The sequence below is a fragment of the Physeter macrocephalus genome, chromosome 4 (genome assembly GCF_002837175.3).
Source record: "Physeter macrocephalus isolate SW-GA chromosome 4, ASM283717v5, whole genome shotgun sequence".
In the NCBI taxonomy this organism is placed as follows: Eukaryota; Metazoa; Chordata; class Mammalia; order Artiodactyla; family Physeteridae; genus Physeter; species Physeter macrocephalus.
Window position 1 is genome coordinate 69287847 of NC_041217.1, and position 15973 is coordinate 69303819.

The window sequence follows — 15973 nt, forward strand, 5'->3', positions numbered from 1 at the left end:
ATATATATATATATATATATATATGTGTATATATATATATATATATATATATATATATATATATTTTAGCAGTGACATTCCCTGAGAGCCCCTGGAGCTCTCATTTTCCCCTCTGCCAGGGTGGGGGCCTGGCCTGTCTCCTCTGGGGGTGCCTGACAGTGGCCTCCCCACTGTGCTTACTAATACATTCCCTTCTCCAAATCCACCAAAACTGGACCAACTGGCCTCTTTTCCCCAGGACCAAAATTAGGGGGGCATCGCCCTCTCTCCCCACCATACCTCTTCTCTTTCTCTCTGGCCTCTCTTCCCCTGAGCCCTGTGCCCTAATCCATTCCTTGGCTGGGAGTCAGGGATGCTGCCTAATGGCCTTCTCCCCACAAGTACGCCTTGCCCACAGCTGTGGCTGCAGGGACTTAATTTATAGGGAGGGGTCTGTGGCGGATGCCCCCCCAGCCCCAGCTGGACTGTGCTCACCACACTTCTGAGGCAGCCTGCCCTGGCAGAGGCCTTCAGGCTTCTCATTTTCCATTCCCCTCTCTGTGGCTGAGGGGTGGAGGTGAGGGGACCGGGGAGGGAAGGCTGCCCACCATGGGCTGGGGCTTGAAGAATCTGAGTTTGCTGATTTAAATAAAGAATCTCTGTCATTTTTTGGATGGACTCTGGCTGTGTCTGGGGCCACTGAGTCCACTGTTGGGAAGGGAGGGATGTGGGGGTAGGGCGGTGACTGGCTCCAGGGAAGAGGGCTTTGAAATGAAAGGTTACAAACATCTCCCCATCATTCATTTCCTTCCCATTCTTTTTCTCACTTGGTTTAGGGGTGGGGTTGAGAAGGGACAGGCCCTCCCAGCTGCCCTCGGGCTAGAAGCCATGATGGCAGCATACGTGGGCAGGGTCCACAGGGAGGGGGGCCTGTCACCTACCCAGGTGCTCCTGGCTGGGCCCCTCCCACAGCCAGAATGGTTCTCAGCCACTGCAGGAAGGTGGGGCCGGCTGTCCACAGGGCCCTGAGTCATGGCAGGTGTCTGGGTAGGAGGCCCTCAGGCAGGCTTGATGCAAGGTGGCCTCTGGTGGCCCGACCAGTTCTCAGCCACTGCAGGAAGGTGGGGTCGGCTGTCCACACGGCCCTGAGTCTGGCAGGTGTCTGGGTGGGAGGCCCTCAGGCAGGCTTGATGCAAGGTGGCCTCTGGTGGCCAGACCAGTCTGGGGGCTAGGGTTGGGGTTGCGGTGGTGAGGATCTGGCGAGCTGGGGGATGAGTGAGCAGGAAGGAGTTGGTGGTGGTGGCTGGAGGCAGGAAGGCTTGTTGATCATCCCAGGCACTTGTGAGCTGCGTGCTGGTGAGAGCCTAGCAGCATTCCTTCTGGACGGGTGGCCTTGGACCACAATAATCAATTTTGGGGTCAGGTTGTCCTGAGCTCCCAGCCCTGACCCAGGCATGAATGTAGTTCCAACCTCATGGCCTTCCCATCAGACCCTGTGTCTCCCTGGAGGCCCTGGGCCAGTCCCCCACTTCAGCTCCCACCCTCATCAGCCAGCCTGGCCTCCACGGTCCCCCTCCCCATGTCTATTTCAGTGTATCTCTAGTTCCCGAGGATGGGAAAGCCACAACTTTGTGCCTGAGGGTGACAAATTGTGCAGTGGTGGATAACAAGAGAGCTTCCATTCTCCTTTCTCCCACCCCACTGTGGTTCCCTCTGCCAAGAAGCACCTACTGTGTGCCAGGCCTCATGCCACTGCTGTACATTAGCCATCAGCTCAGGGGCTCTCCACCTTATCCGAGCCCCAGCCATGGGCGAGATGGTATTTGCTTGCCTGCTGTAACCCCTTGGGCCGTGGCACAGATAAGATAGGGTGCAGCCTATTTGCAAATTCCCAGGGGATTAGCTGTCACTCCACCCATTCCTGAATCTCCCATTCAGGAAGCCCTCGTGGAATGCCAGTGAGGAAGAGTGATGTCATTGCAGAGACAGCATTGAAGTCACTGATATTTAAACTAAAAAAGCAAACCATTTACACTCTTCTCTGATTTAACTATAGCTATGAATATTATTGGCCACAGGCCTCATGACTTTCTGGGACCGGCACACCACAGAGCCAAGACTGAGAACCACTGTCTTCTCCCAGCAGATTCCCATGTTAGTCCACGAGGTGGATATTACTGTATTATTTCCCTCATTTTGTTCCCAGATGAGCATACTGGGTCTCAGGACAGGAAACTCACCCAAAGCCACATAAGGATTTAGTGGACCGACAGGGGTTTTGAACCCAGGTCATCCTGGCTGGGAGCTCGCTGAACCTGTGCTGCTACAGCCGGACTGGATTTGAGAGGTGCTCAGCCACGGGGCTCACCTCCCTCCTGGCTGGAACCATCACCCACCAGCAAGCTCTGGGAGGCCCCTCCACGTCTCCCCTTAATTCACTTCGCTCCAGGTTCAGCTCCTTCCGTCTGGAAATGGCCTCCACTGACACCTCAACATTTTGTTTTGTTTCCTGTTTGCTTTACAGCATTTTGTTCCATCTGAGATCACAGTTTCATCCCTAATTTGGCCCCTCTCATCTCTCCTGGCACTCCATCAGGCCCTGGAGCCCAGAATGGGTCCCAGCCCTGGGAATAGAAGGAAAAGCTTCTCTGAGTGGCACCCCATTTCCTGCCATCTCCTAGCAACTCATTCTCCGTGGCTTTCCACACTGGTGTTCCCTAACACCCTGCGCCTGCAGGATGGTTCCTGCTGCCCCGAACAATCTCCCCTTCCAGGTGTCATCGTGGCTACTTTCTCTCCTTCAGTTCTTTGTTCAAATGTCACCTTCCAGTTCAAACATACTGCCTTCCCTGGCCACCGTGTTTAAAATTGCACAGTCCACTCTCAGCCTGCACCCCATCCTCCTTCCCTCTTTTCTCCTATCACTACGTGATACTCAATGTATTTTACTTATTTATCTTCTGTCTCCACCCACAGGATGTACGCTCTGTAAGGGCAGATTTGTGTTTGTGTTGGTTTCGTTGATGCAGAGTAGTGCCTGGCATGTTGTAGGTGCTGGATAAATATTTGCTGAATGAATGAATGAGTGAGTGAATATCACACTGCCCTCATGCTTCTGAATCCCCTGGCCTGGTGCCCAGCCAGCCCAGGGTCCCAGCGACCCAGCCTGTCATTGGATCCGAAATGAAACCAGTTTCCATTTCAGTTTCCAATGCTTCCTCATTTCCTGTCAGTTTCCAATGCTTCCTCATTGTTCGTTTCCCAAAGGCAAAACCCTGAGGAGCCGGTTCTCCTTGTAGCCAGAGGAGTGGAGGTTGGGAAGGGGATGGAGGGTGGTTTGTGTGCTCTGGGCAAGTGGAAGGTGGTTGAGGATTTGGCAGAAAAAAAAATGGGAAGAGGGCAGGAGGAAGAGGTAGGAGCCAGCACTGGTTCATTTACTCCTTGCCTTCAGCCTTGAAGTGGAAAATCACTGTGGAGGTAAAGGGAAAGTAGGCTTGGCCCATGGTGGCTGATGGGAAGGAGAGCTGGAGAAGGATGGCAGGGAGGAGGAAGAGGAGGGGGAGGGGGAGGGGGAGGAGGAGGAGAAGGGGGAGGGGGAGGAGCAGGAATGATCAGGAAGAAGGAAGGGTAGACCAGGTAGAGAGAGATTTTCCTAAGGTAACTTCCTAAGGACAAAGACTCCTTGATGACTCCAAAGAATGAAAACCTTCAACAGCTCCCCCACCAAGGGAAATAAATAAATAAATAAAACCCAACTCGGGGAGGGGAGGGGAGGAGGGGGAGGAGGAAGAGGGGTTCATAGTGTGGCTGACCTGTAGGGGAAAAGTATAGTTTTGTGCGGTCTGTTCATGTGCACTGAGTGTGCGTCCAGGTGTGTGAGAATTCACAGGGCCAGGGCTCAGGGGGTGCAGGTGGGAGGAGATGAAACTGTGACCTCGTGTGGAGGTTGCCTGTGAGTATGTGTTTACCAAGGACTGGGGACTGGGGGTGCAGAGAGGTGTGTGTCGGGTGTGTGTAGGCAGAGGGTAAGCGTCTGAGCGTTTGTACAGGGCTCCATGGAGAACAATATGTCCATTCCTGCCTGTGCAGCCCAGAGAGGCCTTTGAGAGCTTGGCAAAAGGCCCAAGGACCAGTGGAACAGGGAAAGGGCTGGACAGTAGGGCCCCAGGGAGGGAGCAATAAAGGGCCTGGGATTAAATTTGTTGAAGAGAAGGCTAAAGGTAAATTAGAAACCGTCTCCTTGTGAAGAAATGAGTTTTAGTCCCAGTGGCTAGGGAGGTAGATTAAAAGAAAATGCACTGAAGTTGCACCTAGAGAAATTTAGGTTAAACAGGGAAAAATGATCCTCTTGACTCTGAGGTGTTATTCGCCTATGGATTCTCTTAAGGGTCAGGAGGAAGGTCTTCAATAATAGGACAAATCTCATCTTCTTAAGGTGGAAAATGAGCAGTTCTGCCTGGGAACACTCATATATACACCCATTTTTTCATTCATGTATTTATTCCTTCAACAATTATTGGGGTTCTACCCTATGCCAGCCCTTATGGGGGATATGAAGATTATTAATACATGATCTCTTTGCTCAAAAAGTACCTAGTCCTGTAGGGGAGATAAAACATGGATAGGAGCCATGATAATTCAGAAAGCCAGTGATATGTGCCTTTGGAGAAATGCAAACAGGGCTCTTTGGGAGGATCACTTGCCAGCCTCCCGCAGCCCTGGATCATTTCTGGGGTGGAGGTTGGTGGTGATGTCATGGTGAGCTGAGGCTACGTGTCTCAGGGATCCTCTCCCCTGATCTGCTGGAGGGAGTGGGGCTGCTGGTCGGTGGGGGTGGGATTGCTCCTCTGGAAGAAGGAGTAGTCACTGGCTCTGTGGTCAGAGGTCAGGTTTCAGTGAGGGGGTGAAGGGGCTGTTCCTTTCCTGCCTGGAGTGGGGGTGGGCAAAGAAGCCTGAGTCAGGGTGAGAACAAGGGATCGGGTGGGGACAGATCAACATCACTGGGAGAGGGTAGGTGGGGAGTGGGTCATACAAGCATCTCCCCAAACACTGGGGCTGTCACACCATTTCACCCTGCTGTGGGCAGGGCCTGAATTTTGAGTTGTGTTTCCATGAGAGAAATGTAGCTCGGAGCGGGGCTGAACCATCACGGTGATGATGACGATGATGATTCACTACCACTTTTCTGTTAGTCACTCTGCTGAGAGTTTTACCTGTCTATTGTATTTGTTCTTCCATTATTTCAAAAAATATTTATTGAGCACCTATTCAGGGCGAGGCATCTACTGGGTGTTGGAGGATACAGAAGTCAACAAAACAAGTACAGTTTGTGCCCTCCTGGGAGGAGCTAGAAGAGCAGAGAGCCAATTATAATGTGATCTGTGGCCGTGCTAAGGGGAGTCTAGGTGAGAACCCAGAGGAGGGGACTTAACCCATCCTCACGGGGAGGGGCATCAGTGAAGATGTCTGGAAGGTCTGAATTGAGGATTTAAGGGTAATTAGAAGCATAAAGGAGAGGCCAGTAGTGTCGAAGAGGACAGCGGTCTCCAGTCTCCTCCGCCCGAGCTGCAGCATGGGCGTGGGCTGGAGGTAGGAATGTGCAGGGCTGGACAGTAGAATGGGTATGTTTAGAGGCCGGAGGGGTGGGTGCTGAGAAATGCATATCATCAGAGGGCCTTCAATGTCAATGAATAATCTTGGACCTTTCATTAAGGGCAGGGGAAGACATTGAAGAATTTTAAGCAGGGGGATGAGGAGACGAGAGTTGGGTTTTAATTTAGCCGATTTCCTTAGGCTGCAGGCTAGAGAATGGCCTAGGGTTGGAGAAGACTAGTGAGGGAGGCAGGCCCACTCCAGGAGGTTACTGCAGCAGTCACAGCATAAGCAAGAGCAGCCTGGGGAAGGAGGGCCAGTGGGGATGGAAAGAAGAGACTGGATTTCAAAATTGTTTAGTACTCTGTGCAGAGTTGAAGAAGGGGGCGAGGGATCCAGAAAGACGGGCTTCTGGATTCAGCCACTAAGCAAATGGTGTCTGTGGCTAGGATGGGGAATCCAGGAGAAGGGGCTTGACCACCACCACAGAATATTATTCTCTCCTGTTTTACAGATGAGGAAACTGAGGCTAAGAGAGCAAAAGTAACTTGCAGAACCTACCCAGCAGGTGGCTGAACTGGGACTTAAAACTTGTGGCAGAAGAAGTCCAAGCTAATTGCTCACCCCATCGTGGAGCTCCCTGGCTTGGTGGCTGACCCTGGGGAAGGGTTCGGCCTGCAGCCTGCATGAACTGTGGTTTTTCTGTAGGTGGAGGCCAGGGCCACAGTGAGGAAGGGAGAGGTCTCGCTTAGGAAGGGGTGCAGGAAGTTCAGCTCTGCAGCAGCCACCTCTCCAAGGCAAACGAAGATCTGGCAGCCACAGAAAGGAGCTAAGAAACCCTGAGGCCCAGCCCCTGATCTTGCAACTTGGGGTTTCTGTCCTGAAGGCCCCCTGATTTTTGGAGCCCTCTGACAGCCTACCATTTCCTTCCAGCCATAAAGACTACCACAGCCCCCAGCACAGTATCTGAGAGTTGTATTTTCGAGGCACTTCCACATCTATTAATTCCAGGGAGACTTGTCACCTCTTGGGAAGGCTTGAATATTTTTTTACCCTTTGGGGAGAAGAGAGAAACCGAAACCGAGAGACTGAAAGTGATGGGCCAGGGTCCCAGGGATCTTGAGAGTAGAAAGCACACCTTATGTGTCTTTAGATGGCTCATGGTTCTCAGAACGTTAGTAGCAGGCCCAGAGGAGCTCAGCCCAAGTTCATGGTTTTGAATTGGTTCTGTATGTACTAGAATCCAGGTCTCTGGACTCCTGGTCAGTCGCCGGGTGTTGAAAATACCCATGTCAAGCATCCCTGGGGATGGGCTGACTGTAGGCCCCATCCTGTGTTTTCCCCCAACCCAGCTACCCTCTAAGACTGCGAGCATTGGAATTCCCTGGGATACTGGTTAGAAATGCAGATTCTAGTTAGTCCTATTAGACCTATTAGGCTGGGAATCTGTGGTGGAGGTGATGGGGGTGGTGTCTTGAATTTGCATTTCAAACTGGTTTCCCCCGTAATTCTTAGGCAGCAACACTGTCCTAGGGGATTCGGAGAGAGAAGTTTCTCCAACAAGAAAACTGAGGTCTGAGTCAGCCCTGGCTGCGCCTTGAACGGGAGTTGTCCCCACCCCCCCACGCTGTACTGTTTGGCGACTGTGGCTGGGTTGCCGGGGGAACCAGGCTGTGTAACTTCCTGGCTTGGGTGGTTTTCCCCTCCTTGGCCTTATCTCAGCATCCGCCACCCAGTCCAGGGCCGTGCTGGTCACGTAGGAGGGGAAGTGGTGCCAGGTGTCTGGAGACGTGTGCAGGGCATCAGGGCGACACTGGCCCAAGGACCTGGGGTGGGCAGGAGGGTGATGAGACTTTGAAGAAGAAGTAGGAGAGGCTGCAGATTTGTTGACGACTTTCTCCTTGTCCTGAGGGTTCTCTGCCCAGTGGGAATGTGGCCAGGTAGGGAGGTTGAGGAAATGGGGATGTATGACCAGCATGGGGCTCTCTCTGTCACGGCTCTGGAGGTTCATCTCCTCATGCACGCCTCCTCCCGTGGGTGGGGGCACCAGTATCAGAGGGTGATGTTGCCCTTCTGGCCTGTGCCCTCTCGTCTTTCCCTCCCTCCCCCATCTAGACGCAGGGCCTCCCGCCAGGCACAAGCATCACCCTGTAGTCCCCACTTCCACCCTAACCATCTTCCTCCCCCAGTTCCGCTCCACCCCAACTCTTTCCCCGGTGCTCACTACTTTCTCCTTGGCCCCAAATTTCTTCTTGTTCCTCAAACTCTCTTCCCCATCCCTGTCCCTTGCCTAGTCTCTCAGATTGTAGCAGGAAGGCTCTACAGTTTTGAGGAGTGGGAAAGAGAAAGAGAGTTTGGAAGAAAGCAGGAAGGCAGCAAATTCCTGGAGGAAAATAATTCACGCATTGAAGTATTTATGTTTTAAGCCATACTTGTTTTAGAGAGACTCGAGGCAATTTTGATAGTTCAAGTATTCCAGGAAGAAGGGGGTTGTGAAACAGTCTCTCAGGCATCCTTTGCAACTTAGAGGATTTACAGTCTGACTCCTGGTCGTGTTTATATAGTGTTTATACGCCACTGAGGACAAAAGACATTCTTCCCACCCCCCCAGTATCTCCCTGCTCTGTGGGAAGGAAAAGGGAAGAAAACCACCAGGCACTATGCAAACTGATTTTCCAGCCTGGTCTGCTCTTCCCAGTGACTCTTTTTTGGGCTATTACCCACTGCACAGATGAGGAAACAAGGCCCAGGTGGTTAGGCAGTTCACCTAAGGTCTCTCAGCTATAAGTAATGGTGCCAGGGGTCAAAGTCTGTTGGTCTGGCTCCAAAGTCAGTCACTACTTTCCTTCTTCACTGCACTGCCCCAGGAGCACAGGACATGGGAGAGCACCTTCCAGGCTGCCTTATTTTTAATTTTTAATTTTTTTAACATCTTTATTGGAGTACAACTGTTTTACAATGGTGTATTAGTTTCTGCTTTACAACAAAGTGAATCAGTTATACATATACATATGTTCCCATATCTCTTCCCTCTTGCGTCACCCTCCCTCCCACCCTCCCTATCCCACCGCTCTAGGTGGTAACAAAGCACATAGGTGATCTCCCTGTGCTATGCGGCAGCTTCCCACTAACTATCTAATTTACATTTGGTAGTGTATATATGTCCCTGCCACTCTCTCATTTGGTCACAGCTTACCCTTCCCCCTCCCCATAGCCTCAAGTCCATGCTCTAGTAGGTCTGTGTTTTATTCCCGTCCTACCACTAATCTCTTCATGACATTTTTTTTTTCTTAGATTCCATATATATGTGTTAGCAAACGGTATTTGTTTTTATCCTCCTGACATACTTCACTCTGTATGACAGACTCCGGGTCTATCCACCTCATTACAAATAACTCAGTTTCATTTCTTTTTATGGCTGAGCAATATTCCATTGTATATATCTGCCACATCTTCTTTATCCATTCATCTGTTGATGGACACTTAGGTTGCTTCCATGTCCTGGCTATTGTAAATAGAGCTGCAGTGAACATTTTGGGACATGACTCTTTTTGAATTATGGTTTTCTCAGGGTATATGCCCAGTAGTGGGATCACAGGCTGCCTTAGATAGAATTGTGGGCTCTGAACAGCCTAGGAAATGATGATTTACTGAGACCTGACGGGCATCCTAGAGTTCCCATCACGGGCAGGTGTCACCCCTAAGATGGGAGTGAAGCTGCCCAAGGAGGTGGGTCCAGAGGAAGGAGCTGGGGCCTCTATCCTGGAGAACTGCCAGGATGTGTATATACAGCAAAGGAGTTCAGAGAAAACAGGAATGCAGTAGACCACCACTAACCCACAACTCCATGCACTTAACACAAAGTCTTCTATGGGAATGTGGAAGCCCCATCTTTTTGCCCTTTGTCCATGTGGGGCCCTGCTCCCCCCATGCCACATCCAGACTCCACAACTCTGATCCCTGTTCCTAAATGCATATCAGAGAGAGAGAGAGAAAGGGAATCAGTCTCCTTTCTCATGGTCTTAGGAGACATGCTCTAGTGAGAGGCCAGAGTTTTCATTTTAACCAAATGGCTCCTCTGGGTCCTGTCTCCCAGGCTCCTCCCATTTAAACGTGCTTGTTCATCACAGAGTCAAAATTCCTATCCCTCCTGCCTCAGCCAATGTGGGGAGCATCTCAGGAGAACAGCAGGGTGAGGCCTGCTTGACCCAGCGCCCCAAGGCCCGGTAGGGTGAGGAGGAGCTGCGGGACCCAGCCCAGGCCCTGGGCTCTGCTCCCAGCTCCGAGGGACCCAGCAACTCTCCGGGATCTGGGCTCCTGGCTTCTGGCTAGCAATCCTGGGTTTACTCTGAGACTTCTCTGGGAGTGGCGACTTGGTAGGAAGGGTCAGGCAGCCGGAGGTGGAGTTAGGGTTAGGCAGATAATCTGGACCTGCCCTGTTCCTCAGGCGGCAGCAGCCAGCCTCTTAAACCTCCCCCATTGTTCTCATCCCTCGGCTTGCTAGGCAATGAGAATGCTGAAAATGGGGCAGAGCACAGGAGGAGAGTGAAATGAGAGTTTAAGGATTGGGCTAGAAGGAGGAAGCCCCCAAAGATGCACAGCAAGTAGAAAAGACAGGAAGAAAAGGAAGGGCAGAGGGGAGAAGGTGGAACAGGATGGTGAGGGGAGGAGTGGGCTGAGCGTGGCTGAGGTCAGGAGGTGAGAGCGAGGGCAATCTGCCCCACACCCATCGGACACGGCTGGGCAATTGAGCCAATTGCTGAGAAGGGAAAGGTTGCCTCCCCACTTCTCAGAGGTGGAACTGGGTTTTGTGAGGCCTGAAGCTTACACAATTTTGGAAGCTCCTTTTAAGAAAAACAAAACAAAATTAATGACAGGAGTAAACATTTAACTAGAATAATGTCACAACAAATTATACATTAAAAAAAAATCTGGCAGGGATTTCCCTGGCGGTCCAGTGGTTAAGACTCCGTGCTTCCACTGCAGGGGGCACGGGTTCCATCCCTGGTTGGGAAACTGAGATCCCACGTGCCGTGTGGTGTAGCAAAACAATTAAAAAAATAAAAATCTGGCAAATACTATAAACATCATAACATCTGGAAGAGTGACAGAAGATTCGTATGAATTCACTGCCTGAAACAAGTCTAAAATAGTTTTCGCCCTTACCTTTTTTTTGGCAGCTTATTCTTCGTCTCTTCACATGATAAAGATTTTATAATATTACTTTATATGGAGAACAGAACAATAATTCACTCTTTTTCCTCTGGCATGATTTTTTTTTTTTTTTTTTTTTTTTTCCCTCCTCTGGCATGATTTTGAGCAACACATTTATTATTGATAGATTAGAATGTTTCATTTCACAGCTTCTTGTTGTATCAATTTTTTGATTGTTGTCAAATTTGGGAAAAATCTCTGAAATTTCTCTCTTATATGAGTTGTAGAATTTCAGGAGATTGTCCAGTAATTAATCTTTTTAAAATTTTTATATTATTTTTTTTATTTAGACTGTGCCGGGTCTTAGTCGCGGCACATGGGATCTTCTTTGTGCCACGCGGACTCTTAGTTGCGGCTTGCATGTGGGATCTAGTTGCCTGACCAGGGATCGAAACTGGGCCCCCTGCATTGGGAGTATGGAATCTTACCCACTGGACCACCAGGGAAGTCCTTCAGTCATTAATCTTAAGTGTTCTTTGAGTTGATGACACTCATTTACCCGATTGTCATAAGTCCTCATTTTAGTGTACTAATGTGAGTTTTATGCAATCTCCATCAGTGTCATCTTTTATATCAAATAAACAAGAAATCTAATATTTCCCCAATATGTTCATACAATTTTCTTCCCCTTGTTAGTTGGATTATTAAACAATCCAAGTGCTTGTTTATTCTGTTCAAAATTTGTCTATTCCTCTTGTTGCATTACCTTTTCTGGTAATCTGAAAATTTTTGTTTCAATTTGTTTCTCAATTTCAAAATAATTTCTACTGATTCATGGTTCATTTTTATTATTTGTGTTTCATAAACCCATTAATATCTTTTATTGTAATATAATTGACATATAACATTGTATTAGTTTCAGGTGTACAATACAATGATTCAACATTTGTATATATTGTGAAATGATCACCACAATAATTTATCACCACACAGTTTTTCTCTTATGATGAAAACTTCTAAGATCTCTCTTAGCAACTTTCAAATATACAATACAATATTACTAACTACAGTCACCATGCTGTACATTATATTCCCAGGACTTTTAAATTAAATTAAATTTATTTATTTTTTATTTTTTAAATATTTTGACCATGCTGCATGGCATATGGCATCTTAGTTCCCCAACCAGGGATTGAACCTGCACCCCCTGCAGTGGAAGCATGGAGTCTTAACCACCAGACTGCCAGGGAAGTCCCGGGACTTACTTATTTTATAACTAGAAGTTTGTACTTTTTGACCCCCTGCCCTGCCTCTGGCAATCACCATTCTGTTCTCTGTACCTATGAGTTCTTTTTTTAGATTCCACATATAAGTGATACCACACAGTATTTGTCTTTCTCTATTTGACTTATTTTACTTAGCATAATGCCCTCAAGGGCCATCCATGTTGTTGCAAATAGAAAGATTTCAGTCTTTATCATGACTAAATAATATTCCATCGTATATATACACCACATTTCCTTTATCCATTGATGGACATTTAGATTCCTTCCATGCCTTGGCTATTGCTTCAGTGAATATGGGGTGCATATATCTTTTTGAGTAGTGTTTTTGTTTCTTTTGAATAAATACCCAGAAGTGTAATTGCTGGATCATATGGTAGTTCTATTTTTAATTTTTTGAGGAACCTTCATTCTGTTTTCCATAGGGACTTCACCAGTTTACATTCCCATCAACAGTGCACAGGGATCCCCCTTTCTCCACATCCTCGCCAACACTTGTTATTTCCTGTCTTTTTGATAATAGCCATTCTAACAGTTATGAGGTGATAGCTCATTGTGGTTTTGATTTGCATTTTCCTGATGATTAGTGACGTTGAGCATCTTTTCATGTACCTGTTGGCTGTATGTATGTCTTCTCTGGAAAAATCTCTATTCAGATCCTCTACCCATTTTTCAATTTTTTTTTTTTTTTGGCTGTTGAGTTGTATGAGTTCTTTACATACTTTGAATATTTACCCTTATCAGATATATGATTTGCATATATTTTCTCCCATTTGGTAGGTTGCCTTTTCCTTTTGTTGATGGTTTCCTTTGCAGTGTGGAATAAACCCATTAATTTTTCAGTCAATTTTCTGTCCTTTAATACATACTTGTAAAGTTGACAAAAGAAGAAAATGTACCCTTTCTTTCTTTCTGGCTGCGTTGGGTCTTCGTTGCTGAGTGCGGGTTTTCTCTGGTTGTGGCGAGCGGGGTCTACTCTTCGTTGCGGAGCTCAGGCTTCTCATTGCAGTGCCTTCTCTTGTTGCAGAGCACAGGCTCTATGTGTGCAGGCTTCAGTAGTTGTGGCTTGTGGGCTCTAGGCGCTCAGGTTTCAGTAGTTGTGGTGCATGGGCTCAGTAGTTGTGGCTCGCAGGCTCTAGAGTGCAGGCTCAGTAGTTGTGATGCACGGGCTTAGTTGCTCCACGGCATGTGGGATCTTCCTGGACCAGGGCTCGAACCTGTGTCCCCTGCATTGGCAGGTGGATTCTTAACCACTGCGCCACCAGGGAAGTCCGTATTATTTAAATTTTTAAAGACACTTTCCAAAAAGCAGTTTAGAAAGTCATATGTAAGTTGTTTCAACTTTTTGAGAATATATTATAGATCATTAAAACATCACTGTTATGTAGCAAGGTGTGGGAGGCAGAACAGTGCACCACCTCCCCTCCTGCAAATGTCCACCTCTTAATTCCCAGAACTGTGAATATTTACCTACAGGCAAAAGGGACTCTGCAGATATGGTTAGATTAGGGACCCTGAGATGGGGAGATTATCTTGGATTATCCAGGTGGACCCAACCTAATCACAAGTCTTAAAACTCAGGGAACCTTTCCCAGAACGAGATGCGACTAGGGTGGAGTGCTCAGAGAGATGCAATGTTACTGGCTTTTTTTTTTTTTTTTTTAAATTTATTTATTTATTTAGCTGCACCAGGTTTTAGTTGCAGCATGTGGGATCTTCGTTGCTGCGAGCAGGATCTTCGTTGCAGCATGGGAGATCTATATCCCTGATCAGGATGTAACCCAGGCCCCCTGCATTGGGAGAGCGGAGTCTTAACCACTGGACCACCAGGGAAATCCCACAATGTTACTGGCTTTAAAGAGGGAGGAAGGGTGTCATGAGCCAAGGAACATGAGTGGCCTCTAGAAACGAGATAAATGATTCAGCCTAGAGCCTTAGTAAGGAATCCAACCCTGCCGACACCTGGTTTTTACCCAGTAAGACCCTTGTTGAACTCCAGAATTGTAAGATAATAACTTTATGTTGTTTTAAACCACTACGTTTCTGGTAAGTTGCTGCAGCAGTGGTAGAAAACTAATACACAAGGATTGAATAGTTTTCAGATGGAAAGACCATCTCATTATACCTAGAAAAATCCCAAGTAAGCACGTGTGTTTAAAATTATCTAGGAGAAGAAGTCAAAAAGAAAACCTATCACTGTTGGAAAAACAGAAGTAGTCAATGAGTTTAGGTCCTTTGAAGGCAGCTTTTTTCCTCTGATGAGATGCATACTGTGTTTATAATTACATATGTTGCATCACTGGGTCTCTTCCAGGCCAGAGAGAACTTCAGTTTGACCAGGTCTTGATAAAAACAGAATACTCACTTACAGTTTTACATAACAGAGGCTTAGAATCTTTTCACAGAGGGACTTCTGGCTTTGTTCATTTCAAACCTTGTTTTTCCTCCACTTTGCAAATACTCTTGGTGTGAGCATCGTAGCACATATTCCCATGGAGATTATGGCCAGTCCCTCCTGTCCTGATATCAGGTGAGGTGGCATAGTGGCTTGGTGGAAGGAGTGTTCCAGGCAGCCGTTCCTCCACCTGGACAGCAGGCAGTAACTTAACTATCTGTGTAAGTGGTGGAGAACCACACAAACCTGTTTTATTAAATCCAAAGTAAAATGATTCTTAAATCAGCTTACTTTTTTTTTTGGCCATGCTGCACAGCATGCAGGATCTTAGTTCCCTGACCAGGAATCAAACCTGTGCCCCGTGTAGTAGAAGCACGGAGTCCTAACCATTGGACCACCAGGGAATTCCCTCAACTTACTTTTTTAAGGGGCTTATGCAAATAGGAGGCCTGAAGCTTAAGCACTGATAGCTTTGAGGTAAATTCAAACAAAAGCCTGGGAAGCAATTCCCTTACCCTGCATTTGGTCATACCCCTCCCTCCTTTCTGCCTCAACCTTACACCTTTCCTTCAGAGAGGCAGCCTGAGTTGAGAAAAGAACACTAACTTTTGAGTTTGGACAGTTATCTCTCTTGGTCTCAGTTTCTTCTTTGGTGATGGGGATAATAACTACCCCATAGAGATGTGGCTGTGAGAACTGAGTGGAAAACATAGGGGAAGTATCCAATCCACAGGGGACTGGTTACTTCATCTTCCCTCCTCTCTGGGTTGCAACGAAGAGGCTGGGGAAAGAAGGGTGCCAGGAACAGAAAAGCCCTTCCCTCACTCTCAAGCCGGGAGGATCGTGCCAGCACCTGTATGGTAGCTACCCTGGCTTCTCCCTCCCTCTGATCCCGCCTCCAATACTTTCTTCCCGCCCCACCCCCTAACTTGTCCTTCTGAGGATCCCAAAGGAGATAAGGCTGGAAAATCCAGGGAAGGAATGTGAAGCTTGCCGGAGTTAAGCCCTTTTAAAAACAACTGGAGGTGACCTGGTCTCCCTTCCCCCACTTCCCTGGAGCTTGTAAACAGCCCTCAACCACCCTATAGCTCTGCAGCCGGTCCTTCAGCCCTGAGTATGTCAGAGGAGGCAGTGACTGGCTTTACAACACAAAAGTCAGGTTGGAGTTAAGCCCTAGAAAGGTGGGCTGTGGAGAGAGGTTTGGGCGTGGGAAAGTAGCTCAGAACTGCAGTCACCACTTCTTTTTGGTCTAAGAGTTCAGTTTATCAGCACTGGAGAAAAAACCAAAAGGACTTGGCCTTGTGGGAAGGCTTTGTGAGGCTCGGAGCAGGTACAGCTGTGGGGTAAGTCCAATCTTGTCCCTGCAGGTTGGGAGGTATACGTGCCAAACCAAATTGGGAAAATCATAAAACTCCTAAAAAGCTTTCCAGAACAATACATACAAACTGGGAGGCATTAAAAGGCAGGTTCCCTAAAGCCAGGTCCATAGATTTCGATTCAGATACTCTAGTAGGGTCTACATTTCATTTTTTTTTTTTTTTCGGTACGCGGGCCTCTCACTGTTGTGGCC

General features: G+C 48.0%; 1 protein-coding gene across 1 annotated transcript in view; it reads left to right on the forward strand.

The window, feature by feature from the left end:
* The first annotated feature begins 3162 nt into the window (after positions 1-3162).
* The window catches only part of CFAP45 (cilia and flagella associated protein 45), a 43687-nt gene continuing 30876 nt past the window's right edge, over positions 3163-15973 (forward strand). The window contains exon 1 of the mRNA XM_055083944.1: positions 3163-3246. Coding sequence (XP_054939919.1) covers positions 3163-3246 — 84 coding nt within the window. The remainder of the gene's footprint in view (positions 3247-15973) is intronic.